The sequence below is a fragment of the Uranotaenia lowii genome, chromosome 2, assembly GCF_029784155.1.
Source record: "Uranotaenia lowii strain MFRU-FL chromosome 2, ASM2978415v1, whole genome shotgun sequence".
Classification (NCBI taxonomy): domain Eukaryota; kingdom Metazoa; phylum Arthropoda; class Insecta; order Diptera; family Culicidae; genus Uranotaenia; species Uranotaenia lowii.
In genome coordinates, this window is record NC_073692.1 from 260,646,505 (window position 1) to 260,668,689 (window position 22,185).

General features: G+C 35.1%; 1 protein-coding gene across 1 annotated transcript in view; it reads left to right on the forward strand.

The window, feature by feature from the left end:
• The window catches only part of LOC129749181 (TWiK family of potassium channels protein 7), a 613,556-nt gene that overhangs the window by 507,435 nt on the left and 83,936 nt on the right, over positions 1-22,185 (forward strand). Inside the window, exon 4 of the mRNA XM_055744106.1 lies at positions 1,337-2,257. Within this exon, the coding sequence (XP_055600081.1) occupies positions 2,071-2,257 (187 nt within the window). The 5' untranslated portion in view covers positions 1,337-2,070. The remainder of the gene's footprint in view (positions 1-1,336; positions 2,258-22,185) is intronic.

Here is a 22,185-nt window from a genome sequence, read left to right on the forward strand (position 1 = left end):
GCTTTTTTACCTCTCTTCCGAAATGCATTCGCATTGTATGTTGCCGTTTTGATCTCCGTTTTTCTTTACTGCACTGCAAAAAACCTAGTTTTTCACTTTCGATAGTTAAAACTTTCAAAATTTTCGCGACATGAAGAAAAAAACACGTGCGCTCCGATTCGGCCAACGCCTACTGATGAAAATGAAGTTTCAGGTTTGTATGAGAAAATTTAATATGTTGTTCTGAAAACACGATATAATTTTCATATTTTCTGTGGAAACAAGTCTGCCTATGGCATTTGTGCCAATTTGCCAGCGGCAAATAGGATTATACTTGGCTAGACACCCAGCACAAGTCAACTGAATTTATTGTTTTTCAATGCTTCTTTTCTTTAGAGAACTCAAAATTGGCTCGAAATCCATAAGCTCAACGTCACAGAAGTAACATAAATAATGTTGATCCTTCAATTCATAATATTAAATTTTCCCATACAAACCTTAAAGTTCAAATTTACTCAAGTAAACGTTACTTAAAAATTCTGCAAAAAATCATGGATGAGTTTAAACTAAAATGAAGTTTTCTAGATCCCAGGGTTTGCGAAATTCAAAAATGACCTCTATTCGACTCAGCCCAATGTTCAATTGAAAATTTTGAAATTTTATTTTCTGACTTGAACAATGACCGCCAGGCAAAACTAAATAAAACGTTTTTTAAAAAATTCACATAACTTTCAATATTTTGATTCTAAATCTGTGGATACTTTTTGATAAAAAGCTCAACAAGTTAAAAGTGCGTTTTGTTCTCAGTGTATACCCAGTGATGCACTCTTCTTACTCGAAAATTCATATGTTTTGTTTGAAATCTAAGTAAACCATATTTGGATTCTGTTTGCATAAGCCACCTTCTGCACGTCAGTATTTTTTAAGGATAATTATGAAAACTTGTCAAATTATTGAACATCATATAAGGACTTTATGTTGATTATTATTATGTTGATTCAAAGCGCCCAGTTCAAATGCAATTGTGGAACACCTGTGCTACCATGGAAAGGAAAGGGTTAATACTTTTTGAATCTCCTATCAGTTATAATCTACATCTAACAAAAACAACTGGAAAATTGATAAGAAAATACAAATAAAAATGAAACGATTTTTTGTTTAATTCAAATTTCAAATCCTTAGAGATTTTCTTACTATCAATTTGTAGCTTTCTTGCCAGACTTAGAGAAAAAAATAAGTCTAGCCATGCGCACTATTTTAATCCTAAGTAATTAATAGCCTTATTCAATATTCATGCAATGCCCAAGCTTTGCTCTCGCTGATTATAAAATTATTTTCTATCTCTCTCTCTTTTCAGACAAAACTTCATCCTTTCACTGGACGGAACAAGCAGAATCATCCATACGACGAAGGATAGCTAACTGTATGGGGAAGTTTAATCGTTGCCTTATGTCAAATATGAATATTCAATACACTTTTCCGACCTGTTGTAAACTGTAGGTTCCGAAACGGAAATAGACAGCAGAAAGTGGAATCCAAAGGCAGATAGGGAGAAAAAAAAAGTCATATGGACAAGTTCATCAGCAAGCAGCACCAGATTGAAATTAGTCTTTGCCCGCAACATCGTCACGAGCAAGCATGAAGCATTCCAAATTGCAACATCAGCAGCATCCTCATCACCATCTTTGTCATCTTCATCAACAACAGCGCGGCAAAAGCAAACGAGAGGTTGTGAATATAAACTAGTTAGTGGAAATTGAGTTATGCAACAGATTTAATCGAATTAGACATGTTGCTTTGATAAGACTTTTTAGACGCTACTTTTCTTTTTCACCTGACAAGCGCAACCGGAAAGCGTGTCTGTACAAAAAGTGAATTACAGAGGGAGAGAAAGAAAAAAATCTGCTGAATTGTGAAAAATATTGTGTGTCCGGTGGTGGAAAAAAGACCAAGCTAACAAACCGTGTAAATTCTTGAAAGAAGGAAAACACCAAAGAAAAACCAAATTGACGCCTACAGCCAGTCCTCTTGAAGATCGTCCTCCGAGACGAAACCAAACACGAAAAATCACACAAACAAACAGAAGAAAATATGAACACAAAGCCACCACTCCAAGTTCCTAACTTTATCGGTAGCAGCACCACCCAATCCAGGCCACAAAGTCCATCATTGTGCTTTTCGACCGCCTCGTCCAAGGCGGACAAGAATGCAGAACCGACGGCGGTGACGTTATGTGGGTGCCGGAGGGCACCCAGAGCTCAGTGCTTCTCGGCAATCGGTAAGTCGATTTCTCCTAGCTAGCGAAACTCAACTCTCATGTCCAGGTCTATCTACCCCTCGAATCCACGTTCGGCCGAAATGAATAAAAGACTGTAACCAAGCCATTAATGGGAAACAGAAATCGTGTTCCGTTCAACTTCTTTTTAAATACTTTTTGGTCACTTCTTGATTGTTCCTGTAATTGATTCATGACAGTTCTTGAGAATGGTTTTGTTTCTTGTCATAACTTAACGTTACGCGCAGTGTTTATCCAGTGATTTTTGAATGTAGTTGAGTAGTTGAATGATCCCTCTAATTTTCGATAAATTCGATTTTGGTAATACCTGGGGGGGGCAGGAAGACTGATTAAAAAAAGAAAAAAATCCATTAAACGTCAAATTTATCTCATCAACCTACCGACCAGTGCGAAGGTTCAAATTTTACATTCTTATAGAGTGATTTTTTATAAAACTTTTTCAATGCTGACAATCACTTGTTTTGCATTTAACAATTATTTAATTAGGTTTTGTTTTGTAATGACACATTCTTGTAGGTTTATGCGTGTTAATTCGCACAAATTTCGTTGAAGTTTTTGAAGCTGATAAAAAAAACTGATTTATTAACGGTTGTTCTTAAAAAAGTCAAATTAATAGAATTAGGTTTTGGTAGTTCCCATAGATCGAACAACATTTTTATATAGTTCAAAACATTATAGTTACGACAGAGTTGGCAAACTGGCATTGGATAATCTAGCTGGTGTAATCGATTTCGATGTTTACTTTTGATACTGGTGCAACCAACTCGAAAACTTAAATTTAGCGCGTAAACAACTGGTATTTATAACTTTCTATACGAAATCTATCATCGAAAGTAATAATTTTGAACGATTACTTATCTTTTTGAAAATACCTGACTTTTTGTCGAACAGTAAAAAAAACGATCCAGCGAATTTCAGTCTTCCTCTCCTAGCTTCTATCGACTAAATAACTTGTATGAAAATATTCATCAACAAGATGAAATATTTCTCCTGGTTGAAAAAAATAATGCCTGAAAAACTATTTCTGCCGCCATTTCCAAAAAAAAAACGTCTCAATCAGTGCACAATGGGGAAAAAAGTGTACAAACCGCGAAGAAATTCAATATCTTTCGTGCTACATGACCTAAATCTATGGAAATATACTTTCCTTTTGTGAAAATTTCCGGAAAATCGATTGAACATAGTTTCAAACGCCGCACAAGCTTACGAACAGAGATATAGTGCCTTTTTAACCCGTGATTCCCCTATATTTTGTAAACATTCCAGAAAAACACTGATTCGAACCAGGAAATTTTGAACGAAAAAAAGACCTATCAAGTGTAATTTTTTCTGAGAAATCGTATGAAGGCTGTTCTGGCCTCCGCACGCTTCAAGAAATGGAGTTATGGCTGTTTTTACCCTCAATTCCCCTATATTTTTCAATTATTTCATAAAAAAGCAAATTTGAACTTGAAAATTTTGAACCAAATGGGTTGTATTTTGTGTGATTTTTTTCCGAGAAATCGAATGAATGCTGTTTGAGCCCCCGCACGCTTTGAAAAATGGAGTTATGGCTGTTTTACCCTGAATTCCCCTCAATTTTTCAAATTGTTAATTAAAAGCATGTTCGGAATTGAAAATTTGTAATCTTTTGGGACGTATCTTGTGTGATTTTTTCCGAGGAATCCAATAAAAGCTGTTTGAGCCACCGCACGCTTTGGAAAATGAAGTTATGGCTGTTTTTATCCTCAATTCCCCTACATTTTTCAATAATTTAAGAAAAAAGCATGTTCGGACTTGAAAAATTTGAACCAAATGGAATGAATCCTATGTGATTTTTTCCGAGGAATCCAACGAAGTCTATTTGAGCCACCGCACGGATAAGGAACAGGAGTTATGGCTGTTTTACCCTCAATTGCCCAACATTTTTGAAATAGCTCAAAAAAAGCATGTTGAGACCAGATAATTATGAACCAAAAGTAAAGTATTTTGTGGAGTTTTTTCCAAGGAATCGAATGAAGGCTGTTTGAGCCGCTGCACGCTTCGGAAAATGAAGTTATGGCTGTTTTACCTTCAATTCCCCTACATTTTTCAAATTGTTAAGAAAACGCACGTTCGGACTTGAAAATTTTGAATCTTTTGGGACGTATCCTGTGTAATTTTTTCCGAGGAATCCAATGGAGCCTGTTTGAGCCACCGCACGCTTTGGAAAATGAAGTTATGGCTGTTTTTACCCTCAATTCCCTTACAGTTTTCAATGGTTTCAGAAAAAAATTATGTTCGGACTAGAAAATTTTGAACCAAATGGGTTGTATCTCATGTATTTTTTTCCAAGGAATCCAACGAAGCCTATTTGAGCCACCGCACGGATTGGAAACAGAAGTTATGGCTGTTTTACCCTCAATTCCCTTTCATTTTTTCAAAAAGTTAAGAAAAATCATGATCGGACTTGAAAATTTTGAACTAAATGAGACTTATCTTATGCAATTTTTTCTGATGAATCCAATGGAGCCTGTTTGAGCCACCGCACGCTTTGAAATAGTGAGTTATGGCTGTTTATACCCTCAATTCCCCTAAATTTTTCTGAAATCATTGAAAAATGTAGGGGAATCGAGGGTAAAAACAGCCATAACTCACTATTTCAAAGCGTGAGGTGGCTCAAACAGGCTTCATTGGATTCCTCGGAAAAAATTGCATAAGATAAGTCTCGTTTAGTTCAAAATTTTCAAGTCCGATCATGGGTTTTCTGAACTTTTTGAAAAAAAAAGGGAATTGAGGGTAAAACAGCCATAACTCCTGTTTCCGATGTGTGCGGTGTGTCATATAGGCTTCGTTGCATTCCCCGAAAAAAATCACACATGATACGTTCCATTTGGTTCAAAATTTTCGAGTCCGAACATGCTTTTTTTGAGCTATTTGAAAAATTAGGTAAATTGAGGGTAAAACAGCCATAACTTCTGTTTCCAATCCGTGCGGTGGCTCAAATAGGCTTCGTTGGATTCCTTGAAAAAAATTACATAAGATACAACCCATTTGGTTCAAAATTTTCAAGTCCGAACATGATTTTTTCTGAAACCATTGAAAACTGTAAGGGAATTGAGGGTAAAAACAGCCATAACTCAATTTTCCAAAGCGTGCGTCGGCTCAAACAGGCTCCATTGGATTCCTCGGAAAAAATCACACAAGATACGTCCCAAAAGATTCAAAATTTTCAAGTCCGAACGTGCGTGTTCTTAACAATTTGAAAAATGTAGGGGAATTGAAGGTAAAACAGCCATAACTTCATTTTCCGAAGCGTGCGGCGGCTCAAACAGCCTTCATTCAATTCCTCGGAAAAAACTCCACAAAATACTTTACTTTTGGTTCATAATTATCTGGTCTCAACATGCTTTTTTTGAGCTATTTCAAAAATGTTGAGCAATTGAGGGTAAAACAGCCATAACTCCTGTTCCTTATCCGTGCGGTGGCTCAAATAGACTTCGTTGGATTCCTCGGAAAAAATCACATAGGATTCATTCCATTTGGTTCAAATTTTTCAAGTCCGAACATGCTTTTTTCTTAAATTATTGAAAAATGTAGGGGAATTGAGGGTAAAAACAGCCATAACTTCATTTTCCAAAGCGTGCGGTGGCTCAAACAGCCTTTATTGGATTCCTCGGAAAAAATCACACAAGATATGTCCCAAAAGATTCAAAGTTTTCAAGTCCGAACATGCATTTTCTTAACAATTTGAAAAACTTAGGGGAATTTAGGGTAAAACAGCCATAACTCCACTTTCCAAAGCGTGCGGGGGCTCAAACAGCATTCATTCGATTTCTCGCAAAAAATCACACAAGATACAACCCATTTGGTTCAAAATCTTCAAGTTCGAATTTGCTTTTTTATGAAATAATCGAAAAATATAGGGGAATTGAGGGTAAAAACAGCCATAACTCCATTTTCTGAAGCGTGCGGTGGCCAGAACAGCCTTCATACGATTCCTCAGTGTTTGTTTGGAATGTTTACAAAATATAGGGGAATTAGGGGTTAAAAAGGCACTATATCTCCTTTCGTAAGCTTGTCTGGAGTTTGAAACTATGTCCAATCGATTCACCGGAAATTTTCACAAAAGGAAAGTATATTTCCATAGATTTGGGTCATGTAGCACGAAAGATATTGAATTTCTTCGCGGTTTGTACACTTTTTTCCCCATTGTGCAGTGGCTTGATTTTTAACAAAAATAACAAATTTAAGAAAAATGTATCATATTAATATAGAAAAATACTTATCTTACCACCAATCTGTTGAATTAATAATTGATTGAAAGTACATTCTAATCATTTTTATCATTTTCTTCACTTAACTTTACTCGAAAACACACAAGTACTCGTAATTGCTTGGTAGAAATAAGAATTCTCAAAAAATATTTTTTTCAATGGGAGCAAAAATTTGAAGCAAAAAAAAACACCCGTCATAAATGAACAGTCACAGCCTACCAAGTCCATTTGTTCCAGCCTTACTTTTTTATCACAACTCTAATCGAAATGCGGTCTTCGGATGAACTATATGACCGGGATTCGACCAGACCGAACTGAACGCCAAGTTGAAAAAAATTGAGTTATCTATTGCAACGGATGCAAATCATATTAAACTATCTACCCTATGAATATCAGGACATTTTTCCAATTTCTTAAGATTTAGAAAAATTTAAATTTATTTATTTATTTATTTATTTATTTATTTCACCAAACATCGTAGGCTACATATATATTCTTAAAACTAGAAGTACAATCTTAATATTACTTCAAATACTACAATATTAGGTTCTTAAGTGCCTGTCGCCGTAAAAAGCACTTTTTAGCTGCTGTTTAGACATAGTAAAATCTATGTTCTGGTAGTTTTTATTATAATTCTGCATAAGACAATTGATTGGACTATTTTTACCATAATCAGTTCGAGCAGAGGTTAAAATAAACAGATTTCTGGTTCTCAACTGGCGACTCGGACAATAAAAGTTTAACTTATTTAGTAGATAAGTAGATTGAACACGCTGATTAATTATGTCGTTTACAAAGGAGATTGCAGCAAATTCTCTTCTAACACTTAATGGTTCAATATTTATTAGTAAACAGCGTGATTCGTAGCTTGGTAATTGGCTCTGTGACCATCCTAGATTTCGTAAAGCAAATAGAACAAATTGTTTCTGAATGGATTCTAAACGGTTTTTATGAGAAATTTGAAAGGGGGACCACACAACGCTGCAGTATTCAAGTATGGATCGGACATAAGCTGTGTACAATGTTTTTAATGTATATGGGTCTTGAAAATTATAACTAAAACGTTTTATAAAGCCAAGCATACTATTTGATTTTTGAATTACTGAGTTATAGTGATCTACAAAAGTAAGTTTTGAGTCCAATATAATACCTAGATCTCTTATCTTATTGATTCTCTCCACAGGCTCATTTCCTAATGTGACAATTTCATATGACGGATATTTTTTCCTTGTAAATACAATATGTGAACATTTTTTCACGTTTAGTTCAAGAAGACTTTTACTGCACCATTTGTAAAAAATATTTATTTCATTTTGAAACACCCTGAAATCTTCTTCGTTGTTGACTATCATATAAAGCTTCATATCGTCTGCGTATATAAGCACGTTTAGCTGGTTCAGTAAATAAGTAATGTCATTGACGTATAAGATAAATAATAAGGGACCGAGATGGGAGCCTTGAGGCACACCAGATGTAACGGAGATGCTTTTCGAAAGTGAACCATTGAATCTAACAATTTGTGTACGGTTTGTCAAATACGACTCAATCCATTTCAGCAGTTGTGTACTGAATCCGTTTTTATGTAGTTTAAAAATTAACAAAGGGATGTCGATTCTATCAAAAGCTTTACTGAAGTCCGTGTATAGAGCCTGAACGGAATTTCCTTGATCCATAGAGTGGATATTATAAGAAACGAATTCAAGTAAATTAGTCGCTGTAGATCGTCCTTTAACAAATCCATGTTGCTTTTCAGTTATGAGTGTTTTTATTTGATTATATATTTTTTGATTCACTATTGCTTCAAAAAGTTTCGGTATGCACGATAAGATTGCTATACCCCGGTAATTTTTAATGTCGGACTTTTTCCCCGACTTGAAAATAGGTACAAGAAAAGATTCTTTCCATACTTGAGGAAAAACACCGGATTTCAACGATGAGTTGAACAATAGAAACAAGGGCACACTTAGCTCATTTACAAGATTTTTTAAAAGTAATGGAGGAATTCCATCAGGCCCGGGCCCTTTGGAGCTATCCAGGGAGCAAATTGATTTGTGTATTTCCTCAAGGGTGATTGAATCTACCACAGTCAATGATGCTGAGTCGGAAAAATAATCGAAAAACGCAGTGTCGCGATCGGCTTCCGAAAAACTGGTGTAAACGCTTTGGAAGAAATTGGCAAACAAATTACATATTTCATGGGAATTATTACCGTTAGCGCTGTCCAAGTGCATACGAGATGGAAAATTATTACTTTTCAATTTGGAACTTACATACTTGAAGAAGCTTCTTGGGTTAGATTTAATGTTTTCCTCTGTTTTCCTATTATATTCTTCGAAGGAGGTATTAAGGCATATGGCTAGTTTGTTGCATGCTTCTTGATATTCTAAACTATTAGCTAGCGATGGTGTCTTTTTCCAGTTTTTATGCGCTTTCTGCTTTTTATTTCTAAGATGCTTTAGCTCTTTTGAAAACCATGGCGGATTTCTGTTATTATTCGTTCGTCGCTTTATTTTTATTGGGACATATTTACTCAAGATATTACCAAGAATGTTATAAAAAATAGCTACCTGATTGACAGTTTGGTTTTCGCTTTGAAATGATGATTGCCAATTAACTGATTGTAATTTAGTTTTAATCATTGTGTAATTTGCATGGAAAAAGTCAAGGGTCTCCTCATATTCGTATTCTGGTATTCCTTTGTTGTCAGAACATATAATTGAAAATTCGATAGCTGTATGAAATATCTCATTTTTCCAAATTGGATTAGTAGCTTCCAAAATACAAAAGTCATCAGTCAAGTTTGAAAACAGTAAATCGAGATAGCGATTGCAGGCATTTTTCACATGATTTATTTGATTAAGACATAAGGTAGCAAGATTGTCGAAAAGGAATTGTAATGTTTCATTATCTCCAAAAATCGGTAAAAGGATTGCTTCATTATCTTCATCGGGTAAAAATTGTAGATTCGATTGATTAAAATCGCCATACAGGTGAATTTTGAATTTGGGTTGGAAGCTTTTGAATAGTTCTGTTATGCTCAGTAGAAACTTTTGGAAATAATCTTTACTGGCATATTCTGGAGGAAAGTAGATCGATCCAAAAATATGAGTTTCCTTGAAGATTTGAGCTTTTGCCCACACCTGCTCAAATTCTTTGTGCTTAGTTATTTCAATGAGCTCAGAATCGAAAGCAGAGCTTATTGCTACTACAACGCCTCCGCCTGATTTCTTGTCGGACAAATTGAAATTTCGGTCATCTCTGTAGACATTGTAACGCGATCCAAAAATTTCCTCGCTTTTTATACTATCATCCCAGCTTGTTTCGGTTCCTAAAATGATAGTATAATTACTTGCTACTAAATTTTTATGAATTGTGTTTAGTTTAGATGCGCTTCGCATTCTGTTAAAGTTTTGGCAATATGCCACAATTTCTTTATTATTGATAACTGGGTGATCGCACGAACGAATGGTAACATGATCCGCTTGGTTCATAAATACAGAGGAGCTAGTGCTTACATAGGCACGCGTCGGTTCGGCAGAAAATATGGGTTGTTATACATTACCGGGTTGAAATATAATGCCGATGGGTCGTGGTGACAGCACGGTGCAACTAGAGGTGCGGTGAATGGCTGATTGAAGGTAGCGTATGGATGAGCAGGTGGCACTGTCGTCATCGTGTTACTGTTCTGGTATGTTGATGAGTTCGGAAGGTGTGGAGAGACCGGGGGTGGCGCAGGAATATTTGAAGGCCTTTTTCGATGCCTTAGCACATTTGGTGAAGCAGAACTAGGACCGGGGTTCAATGTTTCTCCCCGTTGGAAGTTGATGAAGGTCGGGATCTTCGCTTTCGGAGTTGATTTTCTATTAAACGCGACTTTTGCGGCAGCCAGTAGCTCTTTATCAGTAGTGGCTCTTGCTTTTGATGAATATTTTACGGGGGATTGTTTTCGTGACTGCTTCTGTTGTTTTCTTGATAGGAACATTTCTTTTTGTCTTTGTTGATGCTGCTGTTTTTTATGCTGTTTTCGCCTGGCTTTTTCCGCGGCCTTGACTTGAGCCGCACGCTTCCGTTTCCTCTCGTCGTATTCTTCCCAGTACTGTTGAGGTTTCCAAAGCATTTTGTTTCCGATTCGTCTCCAGCCGCTAGACGAAGTAGATGGATTTACCCTTGACGACGAAGCAATTTCCTCGGCTAGAGTTGGTCCTGAGTCGTGTTGATGATCGGCCGGTTTGGCTTTCACAGCGTCGTGAATGGACCGTAATTCATCAATAAGGTCCTCGTTTACGCCAGGATTCCTCACTGTAGCTCTTAACGCGTTCAGTTCCACCGCGATTGACTGGAGCGTAGGAGTGAGCTCCTGTTCAAAATTTATATACAGGGCTAGAAGTTGGTCACTATTTAGTAACTTTGTCACTTTTTTTGAGCTGGTCACTCAAAAGTTACTTTTTTCAAAATTTGGTCACTAAAGTCACTTTTTTCTACAATTTAAATACAAATGACTACATATAACGTTTGAAAACCGTTTTACAACTTTGCCCGAACTTTGAATACGCGAATGCGCCAACATCACTGTTTAGAGAAAAACGTATTCAAAGTTCGACAGTTCCCAGCAAAAATATAATTTTGTTTTATTAATTTCTTGAAAACCAAATTTCATTCAGATAATTTTGTGCTATCAAAATGTAGATCTCAAAACGCATTTTTCGACCAAGCTTATAACTTCATTTGTTAACGCATTTGTCCTTTTCTAAATTCACTACCAAATTTCATTTTACAGGTCGAACTCGATTATCAGTTGACGCGAATATCCGTAACTTGATTATTTGTTTTTAAGACAAATTTATCCTTGCATAAAAACGTGGTCTTGTCAACGTTTGTGATTCGTTTTATACTATAAAATTCTATAAAATTTCTTTATATTTTCTTTATTTTTTTTTTAATTTTAAAGTGAAGTTTAGCCTTTTTTAGTTTAGGTATTTTTTTTTTTTTTGTAAATCGGTTTTCAAATGAACTTTTATGAGCTTTAAAATGTAAAATATAATATTTGAGAATATAAATAGGCACATATTATTCTTTTGGGATTCAAAATTTTATAACTTTTATCAATAGTTAATTTTTTCAATAGGTTTTTTAAGTTTTGTGTCTATTTTTGCTTCTTAAACAAAATTATATTTAAAAAATGTGTATCAACATTTTTATGTCTTCATTATATATCTGGTATTTAATTCTCAATTTTAAATTTTCTTATCCTCAATTCAATTTTAAATCTACTGAAATTTGAATGTTTCGAAAATTTCGACAAGGTTTTTTTTCTGTCTGTCCGTCTGTCTGTCTGTTCCCTTAGACATTCAGCAGAAAATGTCATTTAAAGAATGTATAAATTTGCACAAAAGCGTTAAGACAGCTCGGTTCCACAGTAAAAAAGACAGACAATGTTCGTTTTCAGAACAAAATTTTAAATTGTCCCATTTAAACCTAAAACTTTAGATTTACTCATAAAAAAGATAACTTTATAATTCTGCAAAAAAAAAATGGAAGAGTTTTAAACCAAATAAAGAAACTTTACAGAAATCAGGACATTTGAAATTAAAAAAAATGATCAAAATTAACTCAGTCTGATGCCATGTGATAAACTGTATTTTCTTCTTTACCATGAGCTCATGAATTCTTATAAAAAGCGTCTTAACCCTCTACTGCATGGACTACGAATTCGTTCTGAAATAAATAATTTCTTCGACGGAAATAATTTTATTGGCCTCTTAACATGCAATTCAGAAAAAAAAACAAAATTGTTTTTTTCAATATTTCTCTTGTTTAAATAGTGTGGAAAATAAGATAATTTTTAATTTTTTTTAATGTTTTAAAATGTTGATGCATTAGAATCGTTGTACCTTGTTCTTTAAAAATACTGCATTATGCACAAAAAAGAAAAAAAAAATAGGGGACATATATGAGCTCGTATGCAGTAAAGGGTTGAAATATGCAGAAAGACCCTGTTGATGTAATTTTTGACTTGATATGGTCACTAATTTTGCCCTAATTTCATTTCAAAGTAACTATTTTGCCCTACTTTTTTACCTCATGGTCGCTTCTAGCCCTGTATATAGCAGCTACGGTGTTGTTCCCCGATTTCCAGTCTTAGACTATCAAGATCCGCTTGAATGTCTATTGGTGATTGACTAGCTGCTAATATTGTTGATACTGCCTGGCTGAAGTCAGCTTTCAACGAACGACTATCCTCGTTGCAGGACTGGACAATTTCATTTATTGTCGCCGTGTTTGACAGTTCCAATTTTTTAAGCGATGACAGCTCTTTTTTCAGACCGTTTATTTGATTTGAGAGCGTATCTATACCCTCAATCAAGGTCTCCAGGCATGAAAATTTCACTAATTGTGAACTAATTCTCTCCTGGGAGCTGTTTTGGAGTTTCAGTTGCTCCATTATTTCATTCTGTCGAGACATTAATCTCGACAGATCTATCTGGTCCTTAATTGAATGCTGACAGTCATAGCAGACTGGCAGCATAAATCGCCTTATAGACTCCTCGCAATTCCGCTGCACTCCGATACAGGCGGCGTGGAATCTTCGATGACAGGGACCCGTACACGTCCAAAGGTGGACGCCATCGATAACATCGCAGGTTGGAATTTGACACTTTGGCATTTTTTTTCCTCGTACAGTTAACACGGCACAAAAAAGGTAATAAAACAAACGTTGGCACTTTGATATACGCGGCGGCTTTAGGGAACACTAATTAATTTGAATTGACGGCGGTGCGCGAAAATACGTCTGTACTGTACGACGACTGAAAGACTTATAGACTTATAAATGTTGCTGGCAGTAGAAATATGAAAAATGCGTTGCGCCAAAGTGAACTGAATGCCAACTCGAAGGGAAAGATAAAAAGCACGTTTTGGTAAAGAAAATCGTTTTCATGCGAAATAATCTTCAGTCAGTTCGGTTTTCCGATTCGATACTGTTCTACAACGCGTTTAGAACTTAAATCTGATAAATTTAATAATGAAGGACGCTCTCATGTCAGCATTTGAATAAAATTTCGTTCAGCCAGACCGAACTGAGTCCCTTGAATCATATTTTTCAAACTATCAGTTATAAAAGTAGGATTTTTTACTTTTAATGATAAAAGAAGTTTACTTTTATTGCGTACCAGCGTTTAAAACAGAACTGGTAAGTTAAAATCTTAAATATTTTACATTCCGAATGTGGGAAATTTGTATGTCCACTCTGGCTCAACGAAAAAACAATTTTTCAAGCATTAGCCATACTCGTTAGGTGCTGCTCGTAAAGCGCCTATTTGTAGGCTGCTTTCACTTTTTCATGGCGATTTTTTCAAAATTTTGGTTCGACCAGAGGGAACTGTGTGCACACATAGAGTTATTAATATCCGATTTTCTTCTACATGTGATATCAGAACTCAACCAGTACAGCCTTGATAAGAGTCTAAATTTGTTGGATAAATGAAAAAGTAAGAAATCTTCAGAAATGGTACTTATTGGTAAGGCTGTGAATTTTGAACTCAATTATCTCGAAATCAAGCACTGCAGTTAGAGTGGTTGAGATTAAGCATTTACAATATTTGACTATTTGAGTGCTTGATCAAGACTTACCATATCAACACGAGTCCGAAGACCTACCAGCCACTAGTTCAACATAAATACATACAAGCGAAATTTTAACTTATAAGTTGTTTTCTTGTTCATGTTCGAAGATCTCGCTGGCCGATACCTCTGCAACCATATATTGTTCGAAAGCCGCTTACCGCAGAACATCCTGGTTATGTAGCAGCGGCTTAAAGTCTTTCAGGCTCTTCCCAAGAGAGTGTATCCGGACCTTTTTGGAACTGGAAGTTTCAATTCATTGCAGCCTGTAAAAAATGGGTTTCTCCCCTTTTGGTAATGTGCCCCCAGTACAGAATCCGATATATTTTAGCTTTTTTGATAATAGTTTCATTATTCAGTAGGGGCTCTTTGAAAAATTATTTGAAGTTGGTCCAATACTTGAAGAACCTATAAAATCCCTGGCGAAATTAGTTAATGCAACAAAGATCATCAAATTGGTGAAGCGGTCGAAGAAGTTTACCATACCCAAATTTTCGGAGCTAACGAACAACGCAAAGTTCCTGTTTAACTTTGGAAGACGGCACTCAATGGTCGCTCGCAGCAGAATATTTTACCCGGAATACCCTAAACTGGACACTTCAGATGAGGGAGAAGCATCAGAGTTGTGAAATTTGCCATTCGAGAAGATTCAAAGCTAAGTACCCACTCATTTCCATTTGATCACATATTCTCAAGAATGATTTAAGTGCTGAAAAATGCATTATGCATATGCATAAGAAGTTTTGTTTAACTTCTAAAATTTTTGTAGTTTTTTGATAAACTGCCATAATCTTAAAGACCTGAAATTTTACAAAAAAATAGGAAGCCTATAAAAATTGAGTATGAATAACGAAAGATACAACGAATTCAAAATTCTAACTTTCGCTTCTCGTGATAAGGATAACAATGAGACCCATTTGTGGTAATGTTTTCAAATAGAAATACAACTTTTCAAAAAAAAAAAATATTCTCTTTTAATAAAATAATTGGATTATAGATTTCAAAATTTTGCTTTTGATATTCAAATTAAATTATTCAGCTTTGCAGTTTTTATCGATATTAAAAAACAAGTTATCAGATTCGCCTTTATGAAATCTTATGTATTATTGTACCCTAGAGGATCTTGATATTTAAACAAAAAATTAGCATATCAGAACAAAATAATAGGGAAGAAACTTTTTTTGTATTTTCGCAAAATTCAATATCAATTATTTTATTTGGTTGGATTTAATTTGACTCTTCTCAATTCTTTTTAAATTTTTTAATCAAAAACACCACGCAGATATTGAATATTAGGAGTTTCCTTAGGAAATATCTGGGAGCATAGAAGGTGTAGGTCCATCAAAGATCGCACCATTTTCCAAAAATGGCTCCAGACCATATCTCTCCCTTACTAAAACAGCCCTTCCTTTGATGCTTGAATATAGATTCACAGACGTATGGACTGTTCTTCTAATTGTACATTGTTGCTAATCCCAAGTCATTCTTTTGGCCCTTGTACAAAGTCGATGGCCTCGATCAATCACGGAGTAGCAACCATTGGCGATGTGGAACTCGTTCTACACACTAACGATCATGAAATTCGAAATGCAATGAATGATTTGATACAATATAATATTAAATTTTTATAAAAACCATGACAAAATGGTGGTATTTTTGAAGACTAATTGAATCATTTCGGGCTTAATGATTTAAGGTGGATATGAGTTGTCAAACAAGCTAAGCTAAGCTAAGCTAATAGTTTCATTATTCAGTAGGTTTCTGGTGGTACATTTTGTAACGTTTTATGTTGCAAAAAGCATGTTTCAAACTTATGGACCGAAAGGTCCGAAAAAAATGAAGGCTTAAGCGCCAAATTTACCGAGAAATTTGCCAACATTTCCGTTTGTTTGCCCGGCGGCTAGCGGGAAGTCGTGGTCCGTAGCTAGTTATGAGGACACCATTTCAATCCAAAGTTCAACAACTTTCAGTAACACAATTTATTCACAATTTTACAATTAAGGTTTGGCCAAATATATAAAAAAAAACACTACTTCGTGAGCGCTCACGGTTCCAACTTCCGGACCGGAAGGAACGGCTTCCGTTGGTTGAACCGGATCGATGAGAAGTACTTCCAAAAGCATTCCAATAAAAAAAGGCCGCTGGTATTCTGTTGAATACCACGGCTTAGTGAGAAGCGCACCAAACAGCATAATAATCTTCAACTTACGCGGCCTTTTCCGTCTCGAAGCTCGGCTGGCAAGAGCGATCGAATCTGATTTTAATACTCTTTCCGTTAATCGTGTGGTGGCAATGAAAATTGCCTTTTCCCCGTGAAGCGGCCAGAATTATTAAGGTTGGAATGATCCTGAATGATCCTCGCGCGCATTCATTGCTGCCCTTTTATCACCTCTTTACTTGGGCAGTTTTTGGCAGACGCTCGATCACTTCAACGGTCGACGATCGGGTTTTTTCACGTTCTTCGGGTTTCTCCACTCGTTCGTTAGAGTTTTGGCAAGTGTTTTTTCTTGGACTCTAGATCAGTGGTGCCCAAATCAAAATGCTACAATTTATTGATTCCTCCGCAGGCTTTGTGCTACTCATGGACTATCTTCTGCTGGTAGCTTCTCGAACTTTTCAGGTTCCGTGCTGTCAAAGCCATAGCATTCAGACCGTATTCAATCGTCGGAACTATAACTATAGTGTAGATGCGTCTCACTTAATCCCACGGAGGTTTATTCTTCCTGGCCTGGTTTATTCTGGACTGGCCTGTTGAGAGTTGCTGTGATGTTGATTTCCAGGTATTTCATTTTGGATCTGAATAAAATATTCATTTCACCCTCTTTGAACTTCTCAATTTTGTTTAGCTTTTCCAGAACCTTGCAGATTAGGACATCATCTGCATAGGCCAAGACTCTTGGTGGTGTGATTTCCTCGTTTTGTGCTAATGACAGCTCCGGAAACGCTTCTTTTAGTTGGCATAGCACCAAGTGTAGCACTCCTTTCTTTTCTATGGTCTGCGTTTTCAAAGGACCACATCGTATGTGTCTCATCAACTATAAATTGCGGTAAATGAGATATTTCGGGATTTGGAAGAATATGAGTGCCTCAAACAGGGCAGCTTGGTTCACTGCATCAAAGGCTTGTTATCAGAGCTGCAAATGGTCAGTGTCAGACAACAAATTTCAGTTGACCTTGATACTGTTTTGCATGTCTATGTCATGCGATACTTAATTTTGGTCAGCGACATAAGATAACAATGTGATGACCAAGGTGTGTATATATAGGAGGTGTTACCGTATATAAAATTTCCGATTCAGCCATGTTGGCTATTTAGACTATGCAACTGCGTAACTCATGGAGTTTGTTTACCAATAAACCACAGAAAAGCTGAGCAAATAATCTTATGTTTGTAAACAAACTTATTGAGAGCCCCACTCACTCCTCGCCTACTAACTGTCAAAGTCGGAGAACCTCGTGTTTAAAAATCCTTGGTCATGACCATGCTGAATGATCGCGTGAGCTTTCATTACTTTGTATGAAACATCTAAAGAATTCACAGAATACTGTTGCAAAAGCTATGAAACAACTTTGAAATTTGTATTTCACATATAGAATATTTTTCCAGGTTACAAATATACTTAACGGAAAGAAATTTCGACTTTTTGTATTTTTATGTAATAAAACTGTCCGTTTACATTTTGTTTCATACGACGTAATGAAAGCTCACGCGATAATGGTCAAAATCTTGATTGCTTTGACTTTTTTTCCCGCACTCAAGGATTACGGGTTTCCATTTGGTGGTCAACAAAGAATCAATCTCATGCAAGGTGAAAACCTCATAACAGACAAAAAATGTGTTGCTGATAAGTTCAACAAATATTTTTCATCGATCGGATCAGATCTTGCCAAGGAAATACCAATTGAAAGGGAATATGATGTCTTGGCAAATATTAACGAAGTGCGGAACTCAATTTTTTTGCAACCAACTGATGAAACTGAAGTTAGATCGATCATACTTTCTCTTAAAAACAAAAAAAGCTGTGGATCAGATTATTTCCCTACCAGCGTAGTAAAATATAACAACATTCTTTTTTCGCCCATCCTCAAAAAATTCTTCAACTTAATAATAGAATCAGGAAGTTTCCCGGATTTTCTTAAAACAGCAAAAGTGACTCCTATATTTAAATCGGGTAATCCTGAAGATGTTAATAACTATCGACCTATATCTAGTCTCAGCGTTTTTAGTAAAATATTTGAGAAATTGCTCATAAATAGAATTCTAAGTTTTCTTAATAATAATAACGTTCTTTACAAAATGCAATACGGGTTTAGAGCAGGTTCAAGCACCCTCATCGCGATTTCTGAACTTGTCGATTCCATAATTGAAAATATAGATTCTAAGAACATAGTTGGTGCATTATTTCTAGATTTGAAAAAAGCCTTTGATACACTTAACCATGACATCTTACTGGCCAAATTAAACAAATATGGACTAAGAGGAATAGCTAACGATATTATCAGAAGTTATCTCGAAATCAGAAAACAATTTGTTGTAGTTGAAGGAGTAAATAGTGAACTAAGGAATATAGGCATAGGCGTTCCTCAAGGCAGTAACATTGGGCCTTCCTTCTTTATATAAATGATACAGTGGGCGAAATAAGAATAGCACCACTATGTGTTTTGCTTGTTAAAATATGAATGTTTGAAAATCACCAAAACTTTGTTCTATAAATTGTTTTGAATTGTTTAACGGATAAATCAAGCATAAGTTAACTTTTTTTGGACGTTGCAATTGGCGTTGAGGACCAAAACTATGGAAAAAGGGTGCGAAATAAGAATAGAACCACTTGTGTTTTTTCAGCAAAAACAAGATTATTTCTAAAAATTGACTGTATAAAAGTGAAAAATAATGCTTCTACGAATTATCTGAATAGATAACTGTGTTTTAAGGGGGGGTAGGGTCTAACGGCTATAAAAAAACACCATTTTCACGATTTTTTTCTTGAGCTACCGTTCAAACAAATGTTTTCAAATTTTTTGCATTATACAAAGCATTGTTGAAAGAACATTTAGTAATTTTTTCGTAGAAAAATATTGAAAAATGAGCCGGTGGCGGAGCACTTTCGAGGATGCCTTTCAGAAAACAGGATTTGCGGTGGACACTGTATCTCAGCACAGAATCATCTGAAGTCAAAAAATCAGAGTAAAATATTTTTAATAGATGTTTTTCTAGACCCCAACGTTTTTATTTAACTTAAAAAAAATTTTATGAAATTTTTGTGGCTGTTTGAAGTAAAAAATACGATTTTTCACGAAAAAATCCGCCATTTTTCACCTTTAAAATCTCCCCAAAGTAAAAAAAAAACAAAAAAGAAAAACGTTGGGGTCTGGTATTTTATATGTAGGAAATATGTTCCAAATTTGAAAAGAATCGGATAAGTAGTTTTCAAATGACGATGTCCACGGACTTTAAAAATGTGCTTTCGAGAAAAACGCGTTTGAAGTTTTTGCTCTTGCTTTCTTGCAGTATTAGATAGGAGGAGATAAAGGCCTATAATTTCTACAGTTTTGCTTCAATTGACTTGAAAATTTGACACAACATTCTTGAAATGTTTAACAATAAGAAAATAAAAAAAATAAAAAATCGATTTTTTGAAAGTGTTTGACCCTACCCCCCCTTAAGGAGTTTTCTAGAATTTCGAAGATTTTCAAAGGTTTTAAAAGGGGGTTTCGAGAGATGCTCCTCTAGCGTTTAGGAATTTGATACTTGAGCTATAATATTTTGTCAAACTGCTTTATTTCTTCATTATCATTCATAAGTATGATGCAAATTGACGAAACATAGATTTGATGCTGAATTTGAATAAAAAAACAGGCTTCAAATTCAAAAATACTAATGTTTTTATATAGTCGAACGCTATTTCTCTAGTTTCAAGTCGTAGATGGCAGCACTATCTTGCAATTAAACCGAATTGATGCTCATTTTCGAATATCTGGGATTAATTCAGGTGTGCTGGATGATTTTGGTCAAGAAATAAGTACTTGGTATCGTGTGACCGCCTTGGAAATTCTAAGATCACAATATCAAAAAATAAGAATTTCATCATGAACCCTTAAAAGTGAATTTCTTTGACCGATAATCAGAATAATTTTGTACTTTCCGATGGAGCTTGATGAACCAGATAACTAGCAGTATTATTGGTATGATTTGAAATTGAATCGGAAGTTGAGATGTGCAGGAATTTTGACGGTGTTATATTATTGTGCTGGTGTTTGTTTTTGCAAATCCGGAAAAGATTTCTGCAGCGTGAACTCCAACGAAACTGTGTTGGAAAACTACATCTAAATGATGAATTTGGGCCTAAATAAACCTGAAAAATCAATATTGAGTCTTAATTTGGTATTAACGGCAAGATAGTGCTGCCATCTATGACTTGAAACTGGAAAAAGTGATGTTTATTGAAAAAAAAATCGAAGTTTATGAATACCAACCTGTTTTTTTCTGATTTAAAATAAACCGAAAATGTTTGATTCATCATTTCACGTCATTTTAATGAAGAAAGTAAGTAGTTTGGTAAAGAATTACAGCTCAAATATCAAATTCCTTAGTTCTAGAAGAGCGTCTCTTAAAACACTATTTTAAAACTTTCGAAAATCTATGTAATTCTAGAAAACTCCTTAGAATGTAGTAAACTATTCAAATAATTCGTAGAAGCATTATTTTTCACTTTTACACAGTCAATTTTTAGAAATAATCTTGTTTTTGTTGAAAAAACACAAGTGGTTCTATTCTTATTTCGCACCCTTTTTCCATAGTTTTGGTCCTCAACGCCAATTGCAACGTCCAAAAACAGTAAACTTATACTAGATTTATCCGTTAAACAATTCAAAACAATTTATAGAAGAAAATTTTGGTGATTTTCAAACATTCATATTTTAAAAAGCAAAACACATAGTGGTGCTATTCTTATTTCGCTCACTGTATAAGTAATCTTCCACTAATTGGCACAGCTAGGCTTTTCGCTGATGATACAGCTCTGTTCTGTTCAGGAAAATCTGCAAGTTCTATTATAGATTACTTGGAGAATGATTTAAAGCTGCTATCAACATATTTCAACAGCAATTTACTCTCACTAAATTACGCTAAAACTCGCTCGTCGAGGAAAGTAATACCACCACACAGGGACCCATATATGAACCAGTTTGTCATACAAGAAGTACATAGCTTCAAATACTTAGGTATTTATTTAGACAATACTCTCTCGTGGAAAAGTCATATACAAAATTTAGAAAAAAGAATTTCACCTCTCTGTGGAGTGCTCTGGAGGTTAAAACACTTTGTTCCTCAACATGTTCTGTTGAAATTTTACCATGCATTCATCCACTCAGTATTACACTATCTCATATCAATTTGGGGAAGAGCATCTCAATCACTTTTACAAAAACTACAATCTCTGCAAAACAGGTGTTTAAAAATTATTTACAGGCTTCCCATACTATACCCAACTAAACTTATTTACTATTCCAGTTCCCATAACATTTTACCTTTAGTAGATCTTTGTGATTTCCAAACCATAATGTATGTTTTCGATAATCTGCACTCATCAAATACCATCCAAAACCTGACCTTTACTACTGGAGTAAGAACACACAACACCCGCCGTTTGAATTATTTGCAACGTTGTCGATCGATAACTACTTTAGGACAGAGAAGAATTTCCTTCATAGGACCAACAAAATACAACAACTTACCCAATGAATTAAAAGAAATAAATAGTCGCCCAACTTTCAAAATAAAATTGCTTCAAATATTCAAAGAAAAACTTAGTCAATAAAACAAGTCGAACAAAGCTAGTCTTAAGAATTTTTTAATTTGTAGCGTTAATCCTTTGTAAATTTTAGTTTAGATGTAGAATGTTTTATAAAATTTTTTTTTGTATAATTGAAAGTGAATCTCTTAAAAGGAAATCTCTTTCCATTGAGATTCATAGTTGTAAGTTAGTTAAATTAGTATCGTAATGTAAAATCCATCCCAACACAACCAGAAAATGATATAAAAAAGATATATATGTG